Source organism: Eriocheir sinensis, chromosome 15 (assembly GCF_024679095.1).
Source record: "Eriocheir sinensis breed Jianghai 21 chromosome 15, ASM2467909v1, whole genome shotgun sequence".
Classification (NCBI taxonomy): domain Eukaryota; kingdom Metazoa; phylum Arthropoda; class Malacostraca; order Decapoda; family Varunidae; genus Eriocheir; species Eriocheir sinensis.
Genome location: NC_066523.1, coordinates 7,090,081 through 7,114,473, shown reverse-complemented (window position 1 = coordinate 7,114,473; position 24,393 = coordinate 7,090,081). Strand labels below are relative to the sequence as shown.

Genomic DNA, 24,393 nt, shown 5'->3' with positions numbered 1-24,393 from the left:
ACTGCTATGGCTTCCACGTTTTCTTTAACCTCTGTTTGTGTTTATCTCACGCAGCACTTTCTGCTAATCAGCACTGTGCTTACGAACACGCTTAGGTTTATGTTGTCAGCTTGGGTTAAACTTAAGTGAACAGACTATAGTAGCCAGGAAGTCGTTAAGTAGAAACAACAGTGGTAGTTGGCGTACTAATAGTAGTAGTAGTAGTAGTAGTAGTAGTAGTAGTAGTAGTAGTAGTGAGTAGTAGTCGTGGCAGTAGTCGTGGCAGTAGTCGTAGCAGTAGTAGTAGTAGCAGTAGTATTAGTTGTAGTAGTAGCAGTAGTAGTAGTAGCAGTAGTAGTAGCATTACTAGTAGTAGTACCAAGTAGTAGCAGTAGCAGAAGTAGTAGCAGTAGTAGTAGTAGTAGTAGTAGTAGTAGTAGTAGTAGTAGTAGTAGTAGTAGTAGTAGTAGCAGTAGTAGTGGTAGTAGTGGCAGTAGTAGTAGTTGTATTAGAAGTAGTAGTAGTAGTAGTAACAGTAGTTTTGTTAGTGGGTTAAACAGTTGTAGTAGTAATAGTACTATTAGCAAACAGCAGTAGTAGTTGTAGTGTTAGTAGTAATACTGTAATTGTGACAATGGCAGCAATAATAGCAGTAACTATGCTACTAATAACTAGAAGATTGGAAAATATAGCAAAAGAAATACAGTAAGTTATAATAATAATGATAATAATAGTAATAATAATAATGATGAAAAAAAAAATAATATTAATAATAATAATAATAATAATAATAATAATAATAATAATAATAATAATAATAATAATAACAATAATATTTATAATAATGATATAAAAAAATATAAAATACATGAAAATAATAATTTTTTTTTCATAATAGTAATAATAATTATAATAATTATAATAACAGTAATATAATGTAACTACAGCGGACAAGGTTGTTTGCTTCAAATCCGAAGGCTCATCTCTCATAATGGCCATTTTCTGTTTTTTTCTGGCCCTGGGGAGGTCTCCACACCTTTATTTTCCTGGGGCACTGGGAAACCGCAGTATCTCTTTTCTATGCATTTAACTTTTTAAAATTATAATATGGTGACACCCTTAAGTTTTACAGTAACTGCGCTCTAATTGCTTTCATTGTCAGTTAAGAAATTACTAATCCAAAATGCCGTCCAGCCTGAGAGATTGTGAAGTATGTTGTGAGAAGTTCGCTCCTAAGTATTTTAGTAAATCCTCTGCTTGTCGCTTTTGTGTTAGCGACCGTAAGTACGACGATTTGAAAATGAAATTTGACATCCTAGAAAAACAGCACGAATCCCAAGGAGTTTGTTGCGGCCAACATAGTTGTGCTGCAGGCTAGCGACACTGCCCCTTCATTGTCCAACCCGACCGAACCGACCTATGCCCAAGTCACGAGAACTCCGAGTACCGAAGCACCTGATGACGGTTTCATTCCTATAAGGAATGGAGCCAGGCATTCTACACCAAAAAAAAAATGTTGCAACTCACGACCTTCAATCGATTTGGTATTTTAAAGGAAAAAGTTAATGAGGAACACGAGACCCGGTTAATTGGCGATTCCATGATCAGAGATCAGTTGACAGAATTTTGCGGTCGTGCTTCATATGAGAAACGTAAGGGCATATGTTTCCCTGTTATAGGTGTAGATGGCATCCCTGCGGCGCGCGACGATGTTATGACCCGCTCAGACCAAAACTCACTGTTCGTCATCCATGTCGGAACGAACGACGCAAAGGCCAATCGTTCAGAAGAATTAATGGAAAAGTATCATAGACTGATCCGACAATTCAAGGAAAAAATAAACAACATAATGATATCTGGTATCCTCCCGCGGATGAGAGAAAGTAATGCTTTTTACAGCAAAGCCTTCAGCACAAACAACTGACTAAAGTCATTATGTGAATCGCAATGTTCTCAAAACTACGCACTACGGGCCCAGAATTACGCACTAAGCCTTTGTGAGTCCAGCCCTAGGTGAGCAATGTCATCTGAACAGACTCAACACGATGTACATTGAAATGTCCAGGGGTGTCAGTGAGCACCTGGTCAGCGGGTGTATACGTAGGTGCGGGAAGGTAAACCAGTCTTCGGGCTCACTCAGTCGGGTCTCCGCCTCCGCGGCTTGCTATCAGGCCTCTCTGCGCACCCAGCACCTCTTCAGCTCCTTCCTCTCGCTCCTTCGCGCACGCCGGGTAGCCAACTAGCAAGTCTCTCAAATCGCCTTCTTAAAGAAGGCTCCTTTCTTCGCATCTATTGCCATCACTTGTTCTCTCGTCGTCACTGAGATACGGCCAAGACTCAAGATGTCTCTCCTGCAACGCGTCGTCGTTTCCGTCACCGCGGCCCTCATCCTGGCTGTGCTCTCCGGTAAATTTATCTCTGAGAGAGAGAGAGAGAGAGAGAGAGAGAGAGAGAGAGAGAGATTTGAGGAAAATGAGGCACAGGAAGAGAATAAAGAAGAAAACGAAAGAAAATTTTAAGGCGAATGAGTTATAGAAAGAGAGGACTAAGAAGAGACTCTATCTCTTTTTCTTTTCTTCCTCTCTCTCTCCTTGTTCTTTTTTTTATTTTACTGTTATTTTGCTTTTGTTATTCCCTTTCTTATTTTTATAATTGCTATATATTTTTATTCTGGTTGTCTCTTTAGTAACGTATTTATCTCATCTTTCTTTTATCCCCTAAAAATGTTATGCTCTTTTAAATTTTATGCTATGTTTATGTGATTGTTAATGTTGGTGGTGGCGATAGTGGTGATGTTGGTGTTAGTGAGAAGATTGAAGGTGTCATTGGAGAGAGAGAGAGAGAGAGAGAGAGAGAGAGAGAGATTTAAAAGCGACGCACGTAAGCAAATATATAGCCTAATAATCTTCGCAAATATGTCAAGATGAATACGTAAGTCTCTCTCTCTCTCTCTCTCTCTCTCTCTCTCTCTCTCTCTCTCTCTCTGTGAAGGAATTATAAGTGAAGAAGACAGGCTCAAGGACACTATAAAGTAATTTCCTTACGGCCTCCTTTTTAACTGCTTCGTCTATGTGTCTTTCTACGTAATTCCAACGCTCAGGAAAATAACAAAGGAGGGGAAAACTGATTAACAAGGAAGATAAAATGAAACTGTCCCGTTTTTAACACATTTAAACCTGTGTGTGAGAAATAATAGGCTATAATATCGTAAAGGCGAAGAGAACATCCCAATGGGTGTTGTTATGATGTAGGTGAACTATAGATAACATAATATTAATAAGTATGATACTACTATAAAAAAAAGTCCGTTTCATTCCGTCTGGCCACTCGCGAACGTGCATGTAGCACCTGCGCATTGTGAGTTCATGATAGCGTGAAGATCAACTTTACTATATTTTCAGTGATGTATTTAAATGTTTGTGTATACAAAAAACCCTCAAGCCATCGTATTGTTCATCAATAATTACCAAACAAGCACACGAAGGAACTACTTGTTTATCAAACAGTATAGTCTGATCATACTCGAATGATCTATAGCCTTTCAGATACTCATTTTTCATCTCATTCAGGTATAGGCTACGTAAATTAAGTGACATACGATTCTGCAAGTGTCTGTACATAAGGAACTTTGTCGTGTTGCATGTAAATAACATGGGTAGCCTAATATTCGAAATAGCCTAGCATCGCATTCAAGTTATACTCTTTCATGTTATTTATGTTATTAATCGTTATGTACATGCAGTAAATTATTAAGATATACTTTATTTGCACTTGCAGAGCCAGATGTCTTTTAATATACCTGAAATGAGCTATCAATCAAAGAATTTGAAAAAAACACAGATCGCTCGAGCATGATGTGATATGTTATTTGATACAATCTTGCCTTTTCGCGTGCTTGTACCTGCGCAATTCTAGTTCGTGTATGCGTGAAAATCAACTGTTGTGATAGACATTCAAGCTTATTTTTCAATAATAATTTGAATATTTATGTATACAAAAAACAACTCAATCGTTTGCTTTGGTAATCTAACATACAAGCACGCGAAAAGGCAAGATTGTATCAAATAACATAATCACATCATGATCGAACGATCTGTGGTTTTTCAAATTCTTTGATTGATAGCTCATTTCAGGTATATTAAAAGACATCTGGCTCTGCAAGTGCAAATAAAGGGTATCTTAATAATTTACTACATGCAAATAACGATTAATAACATAAATAACATGAAAGAGTAGCCTATAATTGTTGAATGCGAAAGGCATAGCAAGCCGGCATGAAGGCAAAATGTTGAGTTGTGTGGGTGTCGCGCGTCTGGCCACCCGGGCAATGTTTTGGGTGGACTTGAGGGAGGGGGCGGAGGGAAGCCAAGGCCAAGACGCCATGACGTCATGAAGTGAAGAATTCTTGGCCTTGGCTTTCCTCCGCCCCCTCCCTCAAGTCCACCCAAAACATTGCCCGGGTGGCCGGACGCGCGACACCCACACACCTCAACATTTTGCCTTCATGCCGGCTTGCTCTGGCTTTGGTTGCGCTCACAGAGGCGGGGATGGCAACATAACGTTTCATCGGTAAGACAAAATGATATTTGTGGTGAAATATTATATAGGAGGCGAGAAAACTGAGCTTGAAAAAAAGCGACACAAAAGAATGCGAATGATTCATTGGTGGAAATTTCAAGGAAATCATCTGTAATTCATCTCCCATGGCTTTTACAAACAAACAGATCACATTTCTGGAATGTAGAGGTCTTTGGATACTATCAGAAGTACAATGAGCACATAGTTATTTTGCAAAACATGTAAATTAAGAGTGTAAACCTGGGCAAGTTGCCGAGTCGATTCAACCCACGGGCACTCATTTGCCTGACAACGTTAATGCTTATTCTCTCATTCTTATTCTCTCTCGCGTCCGGCCACCCGGGCAATGTATTGGCTGGAGTAGGTAGGAAGACACCTACCGAACGGGCGCAAGCCACTCCCGGTGAGGTATATATGGGAGGTGAGAAGGAAGCTGAAGCCCTCCAAAGACCCTTCCCATATCTTCACTAACCGTTTCCCTATTGTTTCACCAACACCGCTCTACAGCATGCTCTCTAAAGACAGATCCTCTCTCTATTCACACCACACTACGAGTACATTCACACAACATATACACCATTTCCCAAAATTCAAATTTCAAAATGGCGCACCATCACCTAGCCTCGGAGTACCCGCCTAGGGGGGGGGACCACAAACTCCCCCAGGGAGGACTCCTCTTCTGGTTGCCGACCCGAGAGGTGTCTTGATAACTCTTCGAACCTCTTTCTTCTCAATTTCTGCAACATTCGCGGTCTTCGTTCTAATTTTCATTCTGTGGAACACCATCTATCTTCCTCTAAACCTCAACTTCTCTTCCTCACCGAAACACAGGTTTCTGAGGCTACTGAGAGCAATCTCTTCTCTGTTCCCTCCTACCATCTCTATCCTAAATTTCAATCCAAAGCTGGATGTTGCGCCTGCGTGCGCAACGACATCACTTGCTCTCGTGCCCACAACCCTGATTCTTCAGAATTTTCCACCATCTGGCTAAGACTTCATTGTCATTCTATTACTAAATACATCTGTGCTGTTTATCTCTCACCTAACTCTACTAACTATGCATAATTCTTTGACTACTTTAACTCTAAAGTGGAGCACATCTTGACCCACTCTCCCTTCGCTGAGATCTCCATCCTAGGAGATTCCAGTGTTCACCACCAGCTTTGGCTTTCATCCTCTTTCACTGACCAGCCTGGTGAACAAGCCTACAACTTTGCTATCCTCAACGATCTAGAGCAGTTGGTCCAGCACCCTACACGTATTCCCGACCGTCTTGGAGACAGGCCCAACATTATAGACCTCTTCCTTACCTCAAACCCTTCTGCTTATTCTGTCAAACTGTTCTCTCCGTTGGGGTCCTCCCATCACAACCTTATTTCTGTATCCTGTCATATCGCTCATGTACACCCTCTGGACCCACCTAAGAGGCGATGCTTCTGGCATTTTTCTTCAGCTCGGTGGGACGACCTAAGGATGTACTTTTCCGATTTCCCGTGGAATGATTATTGTTTCCAGGAGCCAGACCCCTCTGTGTGTGCTCAGCGCATCACAGAGGTGATTGTCTTTGGAATGGAGGCATACATTCCACGTACTTTCTCTACTCCTTGGCTTAATCACGCTTGTTCTCGTGCTGTCAGTGATAGAGAGGCAGCTCACAAAAGGTACCAGAGCCTTCGAACTAATGCTAACTATGAACATTACATTTCTTCTTCTTGGCTTCTGGGTGACGAAGGAACCGTGGCATGCAGTTCTTAAGGTTTTAGAATCTATTGAGAACACACCATAAGCACAAAAAGATAATAGGTCCGGTACCGGTACCTGGTACCGCGAAGAATCGATTCCTCGCGGTACCCGGTTCCGGTACCTGGTACCGCGAAGCCTCATGATCACTTGGGTGCCGGGAAGCGTCATGATCACTCGGCACTGCGCATTGGCGCTAGTACCGGTACCGTCTGGATCTTAGTGACGCTCGGCGCTCGCCCGCCTCCATGTGGTATCACGCGGTATGGGCCCTGTGTGGAGACGCTGAGTCACTGCCTCACTGACCGTCTCCCCAAGTTCCCACCATTTTGTCCTGCTTTCCGTTTCCATCACAGCTCCCGTTTCCATTATTTTATTATTTGATTTATTTATTGGAGTTACTGGATAATTCTTCATGTCCGATTCTTTTTCTTTCTTAGGTTGCTAATAAATATTGTTATTGTTATTAGACTATGATCGAGTACATCCATAATAACTATACATGCTATTTTTTTGTCGAAAAAATATATATTCACTTCATTCAGAGAGAGAGTTTTCTTTACAGGAAATTTATTTGGGAATTTCATCAGAAGTCATAGATAAAAAAAAAATACTCCTTCGGGTACCGGTACCGGTACCGGTACTAACGGTACCTGAGTTTTCGGTACCGGTACTACCGGTACTCAAATTAACGGTACTTGCCCATCCCTAGTCGCTGCGTGCTTGGCGTCGCTGCATGAGAAGCCAAAGAGTGTCTTATCCCAATGTTTTTTACTGCATCATTCTATCTTCATTAGTAACGCAACAGTTATGAAAATAATGTGTTACGTTATAGTGACCGTGAAGAAGAGCGTAGGCATTTAAATGGTAGAGCATTTAACGGAATTTAAGGGCTTTATACCTCTCGCCGGGGTTTAAATAGTCCCCTAGACATCGCCCACACCTTACGTTGTCCGAAAACACAATATCACAGAAAATGATATTTTTCACCAAAATTGCTAGAAACGCCTCCCTTAATAAAGACTTCTACTGCTATTACGAAAATCTCTGCACCTTAGCCATTAATTTGTTTTATTCAAAAGGATAATGACAGGTTAAACAAAGATACATTTTGCTATTTGTTTTACATGCTACGTGTGATAGCTGTATCGGTTCTCTCGACTCTTTTTCGCAGAAGAAGGATCGATAGTTCAAATAAAAATAATAAAGTTTGGGATGATAAGTGAACAATTTCTGAGTCTGTCTAAATATAAAGAAGGGTCGTTTTAGATGAATCGGTACCTCATGAATCATACAGTACAGTTTTGTAAGCGTCACTATGGAAAAGAAGCCCATCAAAAAAAGTTGTACTTCTCCCCAGCTGATGCAGTCGCCGAGGTGGACCGCAACTGCTTGGGCTGCCTGTGCGAGGCTTCCACCGGGTGCAATTTCACCACCCAGTGCCAAGAGACCTACTATGGTGCCTACTTTTGCGGGCCCTACCACATCTCCTGGGCTTACTGGGATGAGGCGGGCAGGCCCGTCCTGCCGCGCGACAACCCGGCGAACCTAGGAGGTCAGTAGCTTGGGTGTCTAATGTGTGGTGGCTGCGGGTGTTAGTGCTAATATGATAAGATGAGTAAGCTCTCTTTGGGACTTTTAACGGTACAATATATAAATATAAATATATATATATATATATATATATATATATATATATATATATATATATATATATATATATATATATATATATATATATATATATATATATATATATATATATATATATATATATATATATATATATATATATATATATATATATATATATATATATCTATATATAAATATATATATATATAAATAAATATATATATATATATATATATTTATTTATATATATATATATATATATATATATATTTATTTATATATATATATATATATATATATATATATATATATTGGGAGATTTCAATGTTCAGCACCAGCTTTGGCTTTCATCCTCCTTCATTGACCAGCCTGGTGAACAAGCCTACAACTTTGCTCTCCTCAACGACCTAGAGCAGTTATTTCAGCACCCTACTCGTATTCCCGACCGTCTTGGAGACAGGCCCAACATTCTAGACCTCTTCCTTACCTCTAATCCGTCTGCTTACTCTGTCAAACTGTTCTCTCCGTTGGGCTCCTCCGATCATAACCTTATTTCTGTTTCCTGTCCTATCGCTCCTGTACATCCTCTGGACCCGCCGAAGAGGCGATGCTTCTGGCATTTTCCCTTTTGTCTCATCAACACCAGAGAGCAGTTCAGCATGCTCTCAAAAGACAGTTCCTCTCTCTTTCTACACCACACTACATTCACACAACACATACATCTTTCCCCAAAATTCAAAATTCAAAATGGCTAACGAAAACACCGCCTCGGAGTCCCCGCCTGGGGGGGGACCCTAAATTCCCCCAGGGTGGACTCCTCTTCTGTCTGCCGACTTGAGAGGTGTCCTGATAACTCCTCGAACCTCCTCCTTATCAATTTTTGCAACATTCGCGGTCTTCGTTCCAATTTTCATTCTGTGGAACACCATCTCTCCTCATCTAAACCTCACCTTCTCCTCCTCACCGAAACACAGGTTTCTGAGGCTACTGACAGCAACCTCTACTCTGTTCCCTCCTACTATCTCTGTCCTAAATTTCAGTCTAAAGCTGGATGTTGCGCCTACGTGCGCAACGACATCACTTGCTCTCGTGCCCACGACCTTGACTCTTTTGAATTTTCCACCATCTGGGTAAGACATCATTGTCATTCTATTACTAAATACATCTGTGCTGTTTATCTCTCGCCTAACTCTACTAACTATGTAAAATTCTTTGACTATTTGAACTCTAAATTGGAGCACATCTTGACTCACTCTCCCTTTGCTGAAATCTCCATCTTGGGAGATTTCAATGTTCACCACCAGCTTTGGCTTTCATCCTCTTTCACTGACCAGCCTGGTGAACAAGCCTACAACTTTGCTCTCCTCAGCGACCTAGAGCAGTTGGGCTCCTCCGATCATAACCTTATTTCTGTATCCTGTCCTATCGCACATGTACATCCTCTGGACCCACCGAAAAGGCGATGCTTCTGGCATTTTTCTTCAGCTCGGTGGGACGACCTGAGGATGTACTTTTCCGATTTCCCGTGGAATGATTACTGCTTCCAGGAGAGAGACCCCTCTGTGTGTGCTCTGCGCATCACAGAGGTGATTGTCTCTGGAATGGAGGCATACATTGCACGTACTTTCTCTACTCCTCATGCTAAAAAGCCTTGGTTTAATCACGCTTGTTCTCGTGCTATTAAAGATAGAGAGGCAGCTCACAAAAGGTTCCAGAGCCTTCGAACTCCCACTAACTTTGATTTATACATATCAGCCCGGAGTCGTGCCAAATCTATCCTCCGACTTACCAAAGCTTCTTTTATAAATAGAAAATGTCAACCCCTTGCTTCTTCTAATTCTTCCCGTGACTTCTGGCATCTAGCCAAAAATATCTCCTCCAATTTCACTTCTTCCTCTCTCCCTCCTCTCCTTAACCCTGACGGCAGCACTGCCGTCTCATCTGTCTCTAAGGCTAAACTCTTCGCTCAAACTTTATGTAAGAACTCCACCTTGGACGATTCTGGGGATATTCCTCCTACTCATCCCCCCTCTGACTCCTTTATGCCTGTTATTAAGATTCTTTCTAATGATGTTTTCTATGCCCTCTTTGGCTTCAACTCTCAGAAGGCTTATGGACCTGATGGAGTGCCTCCTATTGTCCTTAAAAACTGTGCTTCTGTGCTGACACCCCGCCTGGTCAAACTCTTTCGTCTCTGCCTATCAACATCTATCTTTCCTTCCTGCTGGAAGTATGCCTTTGTACAGCCTGTGCCCAAGAAGGGTGACCGCTCCAATCCCTCAAACTACCGCCCAATAGCTTTACTCTCATGTCTATCTAAAGCTTTTGTATCAATCCTTAGCCGGAAGATTCAAAAGCACCTTTCCATTTCTAATCTTCTATCTGATCGCCAGTACGGATTCCGCAAGGGGCGTTCTACTGGCGATCTTCTTGCTCTCTTAACTGACTCTTGGTCATCCTCTCTTAGCAGTTTCGGTGAAACTTTCTCTGTTGCGCTAGACATATCGAAAGCCTTCTATAGAGTCTGGCACCAGTCTTTGCTTTCTAAACTTCCCTCTTTCGGATTCTATCCCTCTCTCTGTTCCTTTATCTCCAGTTTCCTTTCCGGCCGTTCTATCTCTGCGGTAGTAGACGGTCACTGCTCTTCCCCTAAACCTATTAACAGTGGCGTTCCACAGGGCTCTGTCCTATCACCCACTCTCTTCCTGTTATTCATCAATGATCTTCTTTCCATAACAAACTGTCCTGTCCACTCGTACGTCGACGACTCCACTCAGCATTATTCAACTTCTTTCAATAGAAGACCATCAAAACAGGAAGTACACAACTCCAGACTGGAGGCTGCAGAACGCTTGCTACCATTTCCGATTGGGGCAGAAGGAACCTTGTGTCCTTCAATGCCTCAAAAACTCAATTTCTCCACCTATCAACTCGACACAATCTTCCAAACACCTATCCCCTATTCTTCGACAACACTCAGCTGTCACCTTCTTCAACACTAAACATCCTCGGTCTATCCTTAACTCAAAATCTCAACTGGAAACTTCATATCTCCTCTCTCGGTAAATGAGCTTCCTCGAGATTGGGCGTTCTGTATCGTCTGCGCCAGTTCTTCTCCCCCGCGCATTTGCTATCCATATACAGGGGCCTTGTCCGCCCTCGTATGGAGTATGCATCTCACGTGTGGGGGGGCTCCACCCACACAGCTCTTCTGGACAGAGTGGAGGCTAAGGCTCTTCGTCTCATCAGCTCTCCTCCTCCTACTGATAGTCTTCTACCACTTAAATTCCGCCGCGATGTTGCCTCTCTTTCTATCTTCTATCGATATTTCCACGCTGACTGCTCTTCTGAGCTTGCTAACTGCATGCCTCCCCCCCTCCCGCGGCCCCGCTACACACGACTTTATACTCATGCTCATCCCTATATTGTCCAAACCCCTTATGCAAGAGTTAACCAGCGTCTTCACTCTTTCATCCCTCACGCTGGTAAACTCTGGAACAATCTTCCTTCATCTGTATTTCCTCCTGCCTACGACTTGAACTCTTTCAAGAGGAGGGTATCAGGATACCTCTCCTCCCGAATTTGACCTTGCTTTTGGCCACCTCTTCTGATTCTTTTATGGGAGCAGCGATTAGCGGGCTTTTTTTATTATTGTTTTTTTTTTTGTGCCCTTGAGCTGCCTCCTTTGTTGTAAAAAAAAAAAGTTGGAACGGGTTCAACGAAGAGTAACAAACATGATTCCTGGGTTGAGAAATTTATCATATGAACAAAGGCTTAAAGAAGTAAATTTATTCAGCCTATCAAAACGAAGAATGCGAGGCGATTTAATAGAAGTGTTTAAAATGTTTAAAGGATTCAGTGATATTAATGCGGAAGATTACTTTACAATTGATCGATCAAATAGAACAAGAAGAAATCACAATTTGAAGATAAGTGGTAAAAGATTCTCGTCGCACGAAGCTAAACACTTCTTCTTCAATCGAGTTGTTAATGTTTGGAACTCTCTTCCCTGTGATGTCCTTGATAGTACAACAGTTACGGCCTTCAAAAATAGACTAGAGAAGTATTTTGAATCCATCCAGCAACTAAGATATTACTCATTGTCGCAATAACGTTACGTTCTTTCGAATACTGGTGTCCTTGTCCGCTTTTACCGCCCGGTTAGTGGTAGCAGTAATGGTAGTTCTTTCCTCTTTCCTACATAATTTCCATGCAGTTTTTCCATGCTGCATGGTTCTTTTTCCTTTCTTGCCAGCTTTGGCTGGAGGGATGGGGGGGGGGGAGGAGCCTTCGCCTTTGCTGTCCTTCATCTTCCACCTTTCATTAGATAGTTAGTGTAGCTTGTCACAAACAGCCTCGTAAGGACCAGCAGGTCTGCTGTTGTTTGTTCTTCCTGTGTGTGTCTTTGTGTTCCTTTGTGTGATATATATATATATATATATATATATATATATATATATATATATATATATATATATATATATATATATATATATATATATATATTTCATATCCATTGGTAGCCTTAGTGCACACTTCTACGTACAAAGGGGGAGGAGGGGTTGTATCTGTACATCAGTACAAGAACGAAGAACATCATTATTTCAACTCAGACTTAATAACAGTTTTATTTTCATTCCAGCCTTTGAGCACTGTGCCACAGACCGGTACTGCTCTGAAAAGATTGTCAAACAGTACATGAACAAGTTTGGCAAGGTAAGAAGGCTCTTTTTTTCTGCTTTGTTGTTCTCATGTCTTGCCAGAGACTAACGAGAGCTAGTTAACCGTGAGTCATGATCAAGGCAAGACTGCCACAAGACGCATAACAAGGAGTGGTGTAGTGCCGGCCACTGTGACTGCTAGGCTACAAGTACTGCTTTATATTGCTTCAGAAATACTCACTGGAGGTGTGAAATGAAACAGCATCACTGTGACAATTGTAGTGCAATGCTAAAAAAAAGAATACTTATTGACCCATATCATAACAGATGACATCATATTACTGCACAATAACACTTTAGAAACAATGCACAATTTTTTTATGACAGATTTTAATTGAGCATATTCTTCATAAAATTTCAATGTATGCAAAATGGTTCTAAACAATCAACCGATTTTCATCATCATGCTAGTGTATCTAAGCTCTATGCTCATACTGATCTTTACATATTAAGTGTTGATACATAACCCCTGGCTTGAGCTTAGAAACATTTATCAGGGTGTGAAGGATTAGTAGAATAAGAAATGAGAGGGTGTTGGAGGAATACAAAAGACAAGAACTGTGTGAGGATTGAAATATAAAAATGTGCCGAGGTGGTACGGTGCTAGTGAGAAGGTGGAAAGGGTGTTGACAAGGACCTCCTGCAGCAAAGTTGGCAGTGAAGGCGGGTAGGGACATAGCAAAGGAAGGTTGCTGCACATGGATCGGATGCAAGGGATAAGACGAGAAGGAAGTTTGTGAGGTAGAATGAAAAAATCAAGGAAATGCATTTTTTTTAGCTTGAGAACCACTATACAGAGCTTGGTAGTCTGTGATGGTGCTAGTGATGATTTGCATGTATTTATTTCTAAGGGTCTGGACACAAGAGTGGTCCATTTTACTGGTCAATCTCTCCTTTGATTCTGGCGTTTTCTTGTCTTTCTTGTTCAACAGGAAATTTGAGTGCTATCCTCTTTACGCGTAATGGGGCTGCTAAAGATGATGACTAATCATGATGAACAGTTACCCTAACGTATCTGTAAGCTATTCAAGTGTTAAGCTTTATGAATCTGATATACGTGCAATATATTTTCACAGCAAATTCACCCGACTAATATAAGTGTATGAGCCAGGGGGGCTGGGGGAGGGGGCTGCATTTGGGCAGACAAAGATTTTTTTGGGCAGAGTAGCCATCGTAGCAGCCTAACAGGACTATTGAACTGGCGACTCGTGAGCCAAACCCGGCCCTTGAATATAATAGTATATATCAGTAACAGCTAATATGTATTTAGTATTACATTATATATATATATATATATATATATATATATATATATATATATATATATATATATATATATATATATATATATATATATATATATATATATATATATATATATATATATATATATATATATATATATATATATATATATATATATATATATATATATATATATATATATCTATATATATATATATATATATATATATATATATATATATATATATATATATATATTTATTTATTTATTTTTTTTTACAACAAAGGAGGCAGCTCGAGGGCACACTAAAAAAGAAAACAATAATAAAAAAAGCCCGCTACTCGCTGCTCCTAAAAAAAGAAACAAAAGAGATGGCCGAAAACAAGATCAAATACAGGAGGAGAGATGTCCTGATACCCTCCTCTTGAAAGAGTTCAAGTCGTAGGCACGAGGAAATACAGATGAAGGAAGATTGTTCCAGAGTTTACCAGCGTGAGGGATGAAAGAGTGAAGATGCTGGTTAACTCTTGCATAAGGGGTTTGGACAGTATAGGGATGAGCATGAGTAGAAAGTCGAGTGTAGCGGGGTCGCGGGAGGGGGGGAGGCATGCAGTTAGCAAGTTCAGAAGAGCAGTCAGCGTGATATATCGATAGAAGATAGAAAGAGAGGCAACATCCCGGCGGAATTTAAGAGGTAGAAGACTATCAGTAGGAGGAGGAGAGCTGATGAGACGAAGAGCCTTAGCCTCCACTCTGTCCAGAAGAGCTGTGTGGGTGGAGCCTCCCCATACGTGAGATGCATAGTACTTCATACGAGGGCGGACAAGGCCCCTGTATATGGATAGCAACTGCGCGGGGGAGAAGAACTGGCGGAGACGATACAGAACGCCCAACCTCGAGGAAGCTGATTTAGCGAGAGAGGAGATATGAAGTTTACAGTTGAGATTTTGAGTTAAGGATAGACCGAGGATGTTTAGTGTTGAAGAAGGTGACAGCTGCGTGTTGTCGAAGAATAGGGGATAGGTGTTTGGAAGATTGTGTCGAGTTGATAGGTGGAGAAATTGAGTTTTTGAGGCATTGAAGGACACAAGGTTCCTTCTACCCCAATCGGAAATGATAGCAAGGTCTGAGGTTAAACATTCTGCAGCCTCCAATCTGGAGTCGTGTACTTCCTGTTGTGATGGTCTTCTATTGAAAGAAGTTGAATAATGCAGAGTGGAGTCGTCGGCGTACGAGTGGACAGGACAGTTTGTTATGGAAAGAAGATCATTGAGGAATAACAGGAAGAGAGTGGGTGATAGGACAGAGCCCTGTGGAACGCCACTGTTGATAGGTTTAGGGGAAGAGCAGTGGCCGTCTACCACCGCAGAGATAGAAGGGCCGGAAAGGAAACTGGAGATAAAGGAACAGAGAGAGGGATAGAATCCGAAAGAGGGCAGTTTAGAATGCAAAGACTGGTGCCAGACTCTATCGAAGGCTTTCGATATGTCTAGCGCAACAGAGAAAGTTTCACCGAAACTGCTAAGAGAGGATGATCAAGAGTCAGTTAAGAGAGCAAGAAGATCGCCAGTAGAACGCCTCTTGCGGAATCCATACTGCCGATTAGATAGAAGATTAGAAGTGAAAAGGTGCTTTTGAATCTTCCGGTTAAGGATTGATTCAAAAGCTTTAGATAGACATGAAAGTAAAGCTATTGAGCGGTAGGTTGAGGGATTGGAGCGGTTACCCTTCTTTAGCACAGGCTGTACAAAGGCATACTTCCAGCAGGAAGGAAAGATAGATGTTGATAGACAGAGACGAAAGAGTTTGACCAGGCAGGGTGTCAGCACAGAAGCACAGTTTTTAAGAACAATAGGAGGCACTCCATCAGGTCCATTAGCCTTCTGAGAGTTGAGGCCAGAGAGGGCATAGAAAACATTATTAGGAAGAATCTTAATAACAGGCATAAAGGAGACAGAAGGGGGATGAGTAGGAGGAATATGCCCAGAATCGTCCAAGGTGGAGTTCTTACAGAAAGTTTGAGCGAAGAGTTCAGCCTTAGAGACAGATGAGACGGCAGTGTTGCCGTCAATGTTAAAGAGAGGAGGGATATATATATATATATATATATATATATATATATATATATATATATATATATATATATATATATATATATATATATATATATATATATATATATATATATATATATATATATATATATATATATATATATATATATATATATATATATATATATATATATATATATATATATATATATATATATATATATATATATATATATATATATATATATATATATATATATATATATATATATATATATATATATATATATATATATATATATATATATATATATATATATATATATATATATATATATATATATATATATATATATATATATATATATATATATATATATATATATATATATATATATATATATATATATATATATATATATATATATATATATATATATATATATAGTCATATATATATATATATTTTTCTTTCAGGAAATCAGGAAAGAACTGTCATTATGTCATTTGGCTTAAGATTTAGGCAGAAATGGAAAGTCTTATTTTAGAACACTCAAACCCTGAATAACGATGGCATCTATACAAAAATGGGCATCACATGTTAAAAAATTGATGTAAACAAAACCCAGAAAATCAATGAAAATCACATTTTATTGTATGAAGGTGATATATATATATATATATATATATATATATATATATATATATATATATATATATATATATATATATATATATATATATATAATTGTTTGAATTTACAGGGAATGAGAAGGGTTCTCTACACCTATGCAAACTAGGAAATGTTCAAAAGATTCCAAGAGCTCGTATTGTTCCCAAATGAACCTCTGTTCAACAAAAACTATGGCGACCCAGTCTGACTGCATAGTTATTTTAAATGTGTTAGTCTGAAATAAGAAATTAAATTAGCTAATGCAACACATTTTCTTTCCTTAGTTACATTAAAAGAAGCCCAAATGTTGGTGATTTCAGTTCTCTAAAATATTTGGTCAACACTGGATCCCCGCCTTACACCAGTGACCCAGTTTTGCACAGTGCTAAATTGTTTTGCTGTAATCTGGATATGACTTATTAACGTGCTGATTATTTATTCTGCCATCAAGGACTGTGATGGTGATGGTGTAGTGAGCTGCAGAGATTACGTAAGGATTCATAAATTGGGCAAGACTTCCTGTGCCGCTCCCCTCCCCCCTGGCCGCTTCACTGCCCAGTTTGAGGAGTGTGCCGCCCGCCTCGCCGTGTTCTAGTATGTGTCTGTTGCTGCTCACGCTTGCCTGCACTAATCAACCATTAAGAAAAATTTTGTGCCCAGTTTTAAATAGCCTTCTGTATTACAACCCAGCAAGTTGTCTATACAGCAAACTAAACAATTCCACATAACCAAATGCAAAAATGAATTACAGAAACAATATCTCACTACACATTTGAAACACAACCAAATAAAAACACGACAACTAATTCCACACAAAATAAACACCTGAGAGGGGAAAGTGGTCTGCATAACTGTTAGTCTGGTTTCACATAGCAGATGTGAGCATACATAACATGAGCAACATATATTTAAGTGAATGGTACCAGTGAGCTTCCATAATGGTATACACTTGTTTGAGTTAAAGTTACTGATGATCAAGCCTCACTGTAATGACAGAAACGCATGGTAAGAGAATTAACATGCCATACTATATATGAACCAAGCATGTCAAATACTGTACGTTCCACTCTTGGTTCAGTGTACGACAACCAGCTCCCTCGCTTGATAATCATTAAAACCTTGCAAACACTTCAACATCTTGTGCATGCTAATTGTGATGATAATTTTTCACCCTTCAGTTAACTTATTAACAAACTAACCATATTATATTACTAACATACTATAAAATCACAACCTTTACGTTAAATGGTTTCATATGATGACAAACAGTTTATTTGTTGAGATAAGTTTCCAGAGTTTCAAGAGGGTAATTTTCAGGATATTTTTTTCCTTCCTCCCGACAGGACCCCAAGAAAGGCGGATGCAATGGTGATGGGAAGATCGACTGCATTGACTATGCTTACATGCACAGACTCGGAGGCTACACCTGCAAGGACCCGTCCATGACCAGCACGACCTTCTTCGAGAGGTTCAACACGTGCTGGAAGGTGGTCCAAGCAGCAATGCCCAAGGAGTCTCCTCAAGCTAGCTAATCTTCTTTTGTGTCTCTTCAAGGAGATCTGAGGTGATCATTGTCACTTCTGTGTTACCAGTTGATCAGGTTTTCAAGTGATTTTGTTTTCCATCTGAAACTGTTGTGCATTGCATTTCATAATAATGATTCATCCTCATGAGCTCCCTCCTTCCCTTCAAACTGTTATTTATGCTGCTTCATCATTCACAATTTATTTATTTCCTATTGATTCTTTTGATGCTTACATGCTTTTCTTTGCATCTTTGATTGCTTTGAACGCAGTCATGAATCTTCCCACGTCACCATAGCATTGTTGTGTGCACACTGTGTCTGTGTTTTCTGAGATATTTGGTCTATTATATATATATATATATATATATATATATATATATATATATATATATATATATATATATATATATATATATATATATATATATATATAATTACTTTTGAAAGAGAAATATCAGTATATAACACATGTCAACACACAGTCAAAGACAAGCAATTAATTTAAAACGTGAATACTTTTGTGTCACTTTCATCGGCAGTTTTTAGTATTGATGCAACATTAGGCAAATATTTTTAACTACTTGTTGATGACTTACTGAACAGAACTTTTACACATATTTCTGTTCTAAAGCAAGTGAGTCTTATCAAAAGGGGTGTCAGTGAGTAGTCGTGGCCGTGATCGGATGTGTTGTGTTTGGCGCCGTGTGGAAAGTGCTGTGTCGACATGGCTGGCAAAGCCAAGGCCGTTACGTTTGTAAAGATTTCACAGGCGAGAAATGGACTGGATGCTGTTTGTGCCCTAAATGGTGTCATGTGAAGTGTGCTCATTTGTCTGGAATTAAGCAGGAGAATATACCTAAAATTAATTGGATGTGCAACCCATGCCTCCATAAAGCATCTCTGGCTACCAAAATTGTGGAAAAAATGGATGAATTCAAGCAAGAATTATCTAAGAAAATATCTGTGGTTAAGGATGAAGTTGAATGAAGGGCTGTGAAGGTGCAGGAGGAGCTGGGATCAGTTGGTGACACGCTTAAACGTGCTGAGCATGCTGAATCTAGCTGGGCTGAGGTGGCAAAGAGAGGCAAGATGGTCAAGAAAAATCTCTTAGTAGTTTTAAAAGCTTCTACATAGGAAAAGAAGGCAACAGACATGAAGGATGAAGTCTCCCAGGCATTGAATGGTATTCAAATAACTGATTCATGATTCACAAATAGAGGTAACATTGTCATGAACTTTGATAATGAGAACACAAGGGATGAGGCTGCTCAAAAACTGAAGTCTGTTGAGCAAATTAATACCAAGAGTGTTGGAAAGATGAAACCAAAGATCATGATATGCAATGTGCATAAAGAGGAGACCAAGGAAAAAATAAAGGAGACCATCTTAGACCGCAATGAGTTCTTACACGCCATTGGGGGTGTTGAGGACATGATTGAGCTGTTTTTTAGCAAGCCTGCAGCTGGCGACACGATGCACTATATTTTGAGGTGTGACCCAACTGTAAGAGAGCTGATTCACAAGAATCACGACAAGCTAAAATTAGAATGGGGAATATACACAGTGAGAGACAGATACCATGCAATTATATGCTATCATTGTCAGAGATATGGCCATCTTGAGGCCAACTGTACTGCCAAGACCAATGGAGACGCCCCAAATTGTTTCAAATGCGCTGGCAATCATAAATCACAGGAGTGCACCATGGCTGAGAAGAAATGCATAAACTGTGTGAGATACAAGAAGGTTGAAATCAACCACTCAGCGAATGACCAGTGTTGTGTAGTTCTTCAGACTGAAATAGAGAGAATTCGTAACATGACCGATCATGGCTATTAATTAGTGTCTGTACTCTACCGAGCAGCAACACCACCTCCTGCCCGGTGAGCCCAGGATGCGAGGCTGGCCGCGGCACCGATGATTCCCTCCTATAATGTAATGGGACTGATGGATAGGGGAAGGATTGGTAATGGGACTGGTGGATAGGGGAAAGGTTGGTAAAGGCACTGGAGGATAGGGGAATGATTGGTAATGGGACTGGTGGATAGGGGAAGGATTGGTTATGGGACTGGTGGATAGGGGAAGGGTTGGCAATGGGACTAGTGGATAGGAGAAAGGGTGGTAATGGGACTGATGGATAGGAGAAAGGGTGGTAATGGGAATGATGGATAGGGGAATAATTGGTAATGGGACTGGTTGAGAGGGGAAGGGTTGGTAATGGGACTGGTGGAGAAGGGAAGGGTTGGTAATGGAACTGGTAGATAGGGGAAGGGTTGATAATGGGACTGGTGGAAAGGAGAAGGATTGGTAATGGGACTGGTAGAGAGAGGAAGGGTTGGTAATGGAACTGAAGGAGAGAGGAAGTGTTGGTAATGGGACTGGTGGATAGGGGAAGGATTTTTAATGGAACTGTCGGTGAGGGGAAGGGTTGGTAATGGCATTAATGGATAGGTGAAGGTTTGGTAATGGGACTGGTGGATAGGGGAAGGATTAGTAATGGGACTGGTGGATAGAGTAAGGATTGGTAATGGGACTACTGGATAGGGGAAGGGTTGGTAATGGGACTGGTAGAGAGGGGAAGGGTTGGTAATGGGACTGGTGGATAGGAGAAGGATTGGTAATGGGACTGGTGGATAGAGGAAAGATTGGTAATGGAACTGGTGGAGAGGGGAAGCATTGATAATGGGACTGGTGGAGAGGGGAAGGATTGGTAATGGGAATGGTGGATAGGGGAAGGGTTGGTAATGGGACTAGTGGATAGGGGATGGATTGTTAATGGGACTGGTGGATAGGGGAAGGATTGGTAATGGGAGTGGTGGATAGGGGAAGGTTTGGTAATGGGAATGGTGGATAAGGAAAGGGATGGTGATGGAACGGGTGGAGAGGGGAAGTGCTGGTGTTGGGACTGGTGGATAGGGGAACTGCTGGTGTTTGAAATGGTGGATAGCGGAAGGGCTGGTGATGGGATTGGTGGATAGGGGAAGGGCTGGTGTTTGGAATGGTGGATAGGGGAAAGGCTGGTGATGGGACTGATGGATAGGGGAAGGGTTGGTGATGGGACTGCTGGAGAGGGGAAGGGTTGGTAATGGGACTGGTGGATAGGGGAAGGAATGGTAATGGGACTGGTGGATAGGGGAAGGGTTGGTGTTGGGACTGGTGGAGAGGGGAAGGGTTGATAATGGGAGTGGTGGATAGGGGAAGGTTTAGTAATGGGACTGGGGGATAGGAGAATGGTTGGTAATCGGACTGTTGGATAGGGGAAGGATTGGCAATGGAACCGGTGGAGAGGGGAAGGGTTGGTAATGGGACTGGTGGATAGCGGAAGGATTGGTAATTGGACTGGTGGATAGGGGAAGGGTTGGTAATGGGACTGGTGGATAAGGGAAGGATTAGCAATGGGACTGGTTGAGAGGGGAAGGGTTGGTAATAGGACTGGTGATTAGGGGAAGGGTTGGTAATGAGACTGGTGGATAGGGGAAGGATTGGTAATTGAACTGGTGGATAGGGGAAGGGTTGGTAATGGGACTGGTGGATAGAGGAAGGATTGGTAATGGGACTGGTGGAGAGGGGAAGGGACGGTAATAGGACTGGTGGATAGTGGAAGGGTTGGTATTGGGACTGGTGGATAGGGGAACGATTGGTAATGGGACTGGTGGATAGGGGAAGGGTTGGTAATGGGACTGGTTGATAGGGGAAGGATTGGCAATGGGATTGGTCGAGAGGGGAAGGGTTGGTAATAGGACTGGTGATTAGGGGAAATGTTGGTAATGAGACTGGTTGATAGGGGAAACATGGAAACATGGACTAGCAGGCAGCAGAAAGCCTGTTGGTTCATTACTAGGCTGCCTGCGTTCAGTGATTCAATCAATCCGTTTGCCATATGAGTGGCTTGCAGGGAAGGATTAAAGCACTTGTGTATCTACTCTTGGGAACGTTCAGTTCACTCCCGATGCAGCAAAGTGGCGATCAATGCGTTTCTTGAGAGAATTGATGGTCTCTGCGCTAACCACTTCTGCAGGAAGGCTGTTCCAGTGGCGAACAACTCTATTCGAGAAATAACTCCTGCCGATGTCGGTATTGCATCGCTTTGCTTGAATTGTTTTTCCGTTGTTTCTTGTTCTCAGGTTGGATTGTTAATGGGAGTGGTGGATAGGGGATGGGTTGGTAATGGGACTGGAGAATAGCGGAAGGATTGGTAATGGGACTGGTGGAGAGGGGAAGGGTTGGTAATGGGACTTGTGGATAGGGGAAGGGTTGGTAATGGGACTGGTGGATAGGGGAAGGGTGGGTAATGGGACTGGTGGATAGGGGAAGGATTGGTAATGGGACTGGTGGATAGGGGAAGGGTTGGTAATGGTAATGGTGGATAGGGGAAGGATTGGTAAAGGGACTGGTGGAGAGAGGAATTGTTGGTAATGGGACTGGTGGATAGAGAAATGGTTGGTAATGGGATTGGTGGATAGGGGAAGGGATGGTAATGGGACTGGTGGATAGGGGAAGGTTTGGTAATGGGAATGGTGGAGAGGGGAAGGGTTGATAATGGGACTGGTGGATAGGGGAAGGTTTATTAATGGAACTGGTGGATAGGGGAAGGATTGGTAATGGGACTGGTGGAGAGGGGATGGGTTGGTAATGGGACTAGTGGAGAGGAGAAGGATTGGTAATGGGACTCGTGCATAGGGTAAGGGTTGGTAATGGGCCTGGTGGATAGAGAACATATTGGGAACGGGAATGGTGGATAGGAGAAAGATTGGTAATGGGACTGGATGAGAGGGGAAGGATTGGTAATGGGACTGGTGGATAGAGGAAGGGTTGGTAATGGGACTGGTGGATAGGGGAAGGATTGGTAATGGGACTGGTGGAAAGGGAAAGGGTTGGTAATGTGACTGGTGGATAGGGGAAGGGTTGGTAATGGGACTGGTGGATAGGGGAAGGATTGGTAATGGGACTGGTGGAGAGGGGAAGGGTTGGTAATGGGACTGGTGATGCGGGGATGGGTTGGTAATGGGAATGGTGGAATGGGGAAGGGTTGGTAATGGGAGTGATGGATTGCTGAAGGGTTGGTAATGGAACTGGTTGATAAGGGAAGTGTTGGTATTTAGACTGGTGGATAGGGAAAGGATTGGTAATGAGACTTGTGGATAGGGGAATGGTTTTTAATGGGACTGGTGGAAAGGGGGAGGATTGGTAATAGGACTGGTGGAGAAGGGAAAGGTTGGTAATGGGACTGGTGGATAGGGGAAGGTCTGGTAATTGGACTGATGGATAGGGGAAGGGTTGGTAGTCGGACTGGTGGATAGGGGAATGATTGGTAATGGGACTGGTGGAGAGGGGAAGGGTTGGTGATGGGACTGGTGGATAGGGGAAAGGATGGTGATGGGACTGGTGGATAGGGAAAGGGATGGTGATGGGACTGGTGGATAGGGGAATGATTGGTAATGGGACTGGTGGAGAGGGGAAGGGTTGGTGATGGGACTGGTGGATAGGGAAAGGGATGGTGATGGGACTGGTGGATAGGGAAAGGGATGGTGATGGGACTGGTGGATAGGGAAAGGGATGGTGATGGGACTGGTGGATAGGGGAAGGGTTGGTTATGGGACTGGTGGATAGGGAAAGGGATGGTGATGGGACTGGTGGATAGGGAAAGGGATGGTGATGGGACTGGTGGATAGGGGAAGGGTTGGTTATGGGACTGGTGGATAGGGGAAGGGTTGGTTATGGGACTGGTGAATAAGGGAAGAGATGTTGCTGCCATACTACCATGGTAGTTGATGTGCCATCGATAAATTCCCCAATCAATCAATCAAACCGAAGTAGTCTCATAAAACTCCCTGTATAAATGTCGACAACCTCTACTTAAGCCTTACTAAATGTGTGCGTGTAAGCCCCGAAGTTTATAGTAGTAGTAGTAGTAGTAGTAGTAGTAGTAGTAGTAGTAGTAGTAGTAGTAGTAGTAGTAGTAGTAGTAGTAGTAGTAATAGTAGTAGTAGTAGTAGTAGTAGGAGCAGTAGTATAGGGCTTTTTTCTACACTTTTTTTATGCCCTTGAGCTGCTTCCTTTCCTGTAAAAAAAAAAGTAGTAGTAGAAATAGTAGTATTCAGTGTTTGGCTAGAGTAGAGTGCAAGTGGCTGCTCTTTTTTCCTTTGTCTCGGCCCCTCCCCCTTGACTCCTCGAGGAAATACGTATTGAGCCGCAAGGCCAACACTAATAAGACGGATTATCGCTAGTCTTCGCCTTGACAC

The 24,393-nt window shown here is 41.6% G+C and overlaps 2 protein-coding genes across 4 annotated transcripts in view; both read left to right on the top strand.

Moving 5' to 3' along the window:
• Positions 1–18,492, top strand: part of LOC126998858 (lysozyme-like) — a 33,483-nt gene extending 14,991 nt beyond the window's left edge. The window contains exon 4 of the mRNA XM_050861034.1: positions 17,970–18,492. Coding sequence (XP_050716991.1) covers positions 17,970–18,158 — 189 coding nt within the window. The 3' untranslated portion in view covers positions 18,159–18,492. The remainder of the gene's footprint in view (positions 1–17,969) is intronic.
• The window catches only part of LOC126998856 (lysozyme-like), a 92,077-nt gene that overhangs the window by 22,056 nt on the left and 45,628 nt on the right, over positions 1–24,393 (top strand). The window contains exons 1-4 of one of the 3 annotated variants that reach the window (XM_050861025.1): positions 1,181–2,385; positions 7,658–7,852; positions 12,575–12,648; positions 17,078–17,221. The exons of 1 other annotated variant lie outside the window; for it this stretch is intronic. In XM_050861025.1, the coding sequence (XP_050716982.1) occupies positions 2,322–2,385; positions 7,658–7,852; positions 12,575–12,648; positions 17,078–17,221 (477 nt within the window). In that variant the 5' untranslated portion in view covers positions 1,181–2,321. Of the gene's footprint in view, positions 1–1,180; positions 2,386–7,657; positions 7,853–12,574; positions 12,649–17,077; positions 17,222–24,393 lie in introns of those variants that run through there. One more of the 3 variants, XM_050861021.1, reaches the window with a different exon arrangement.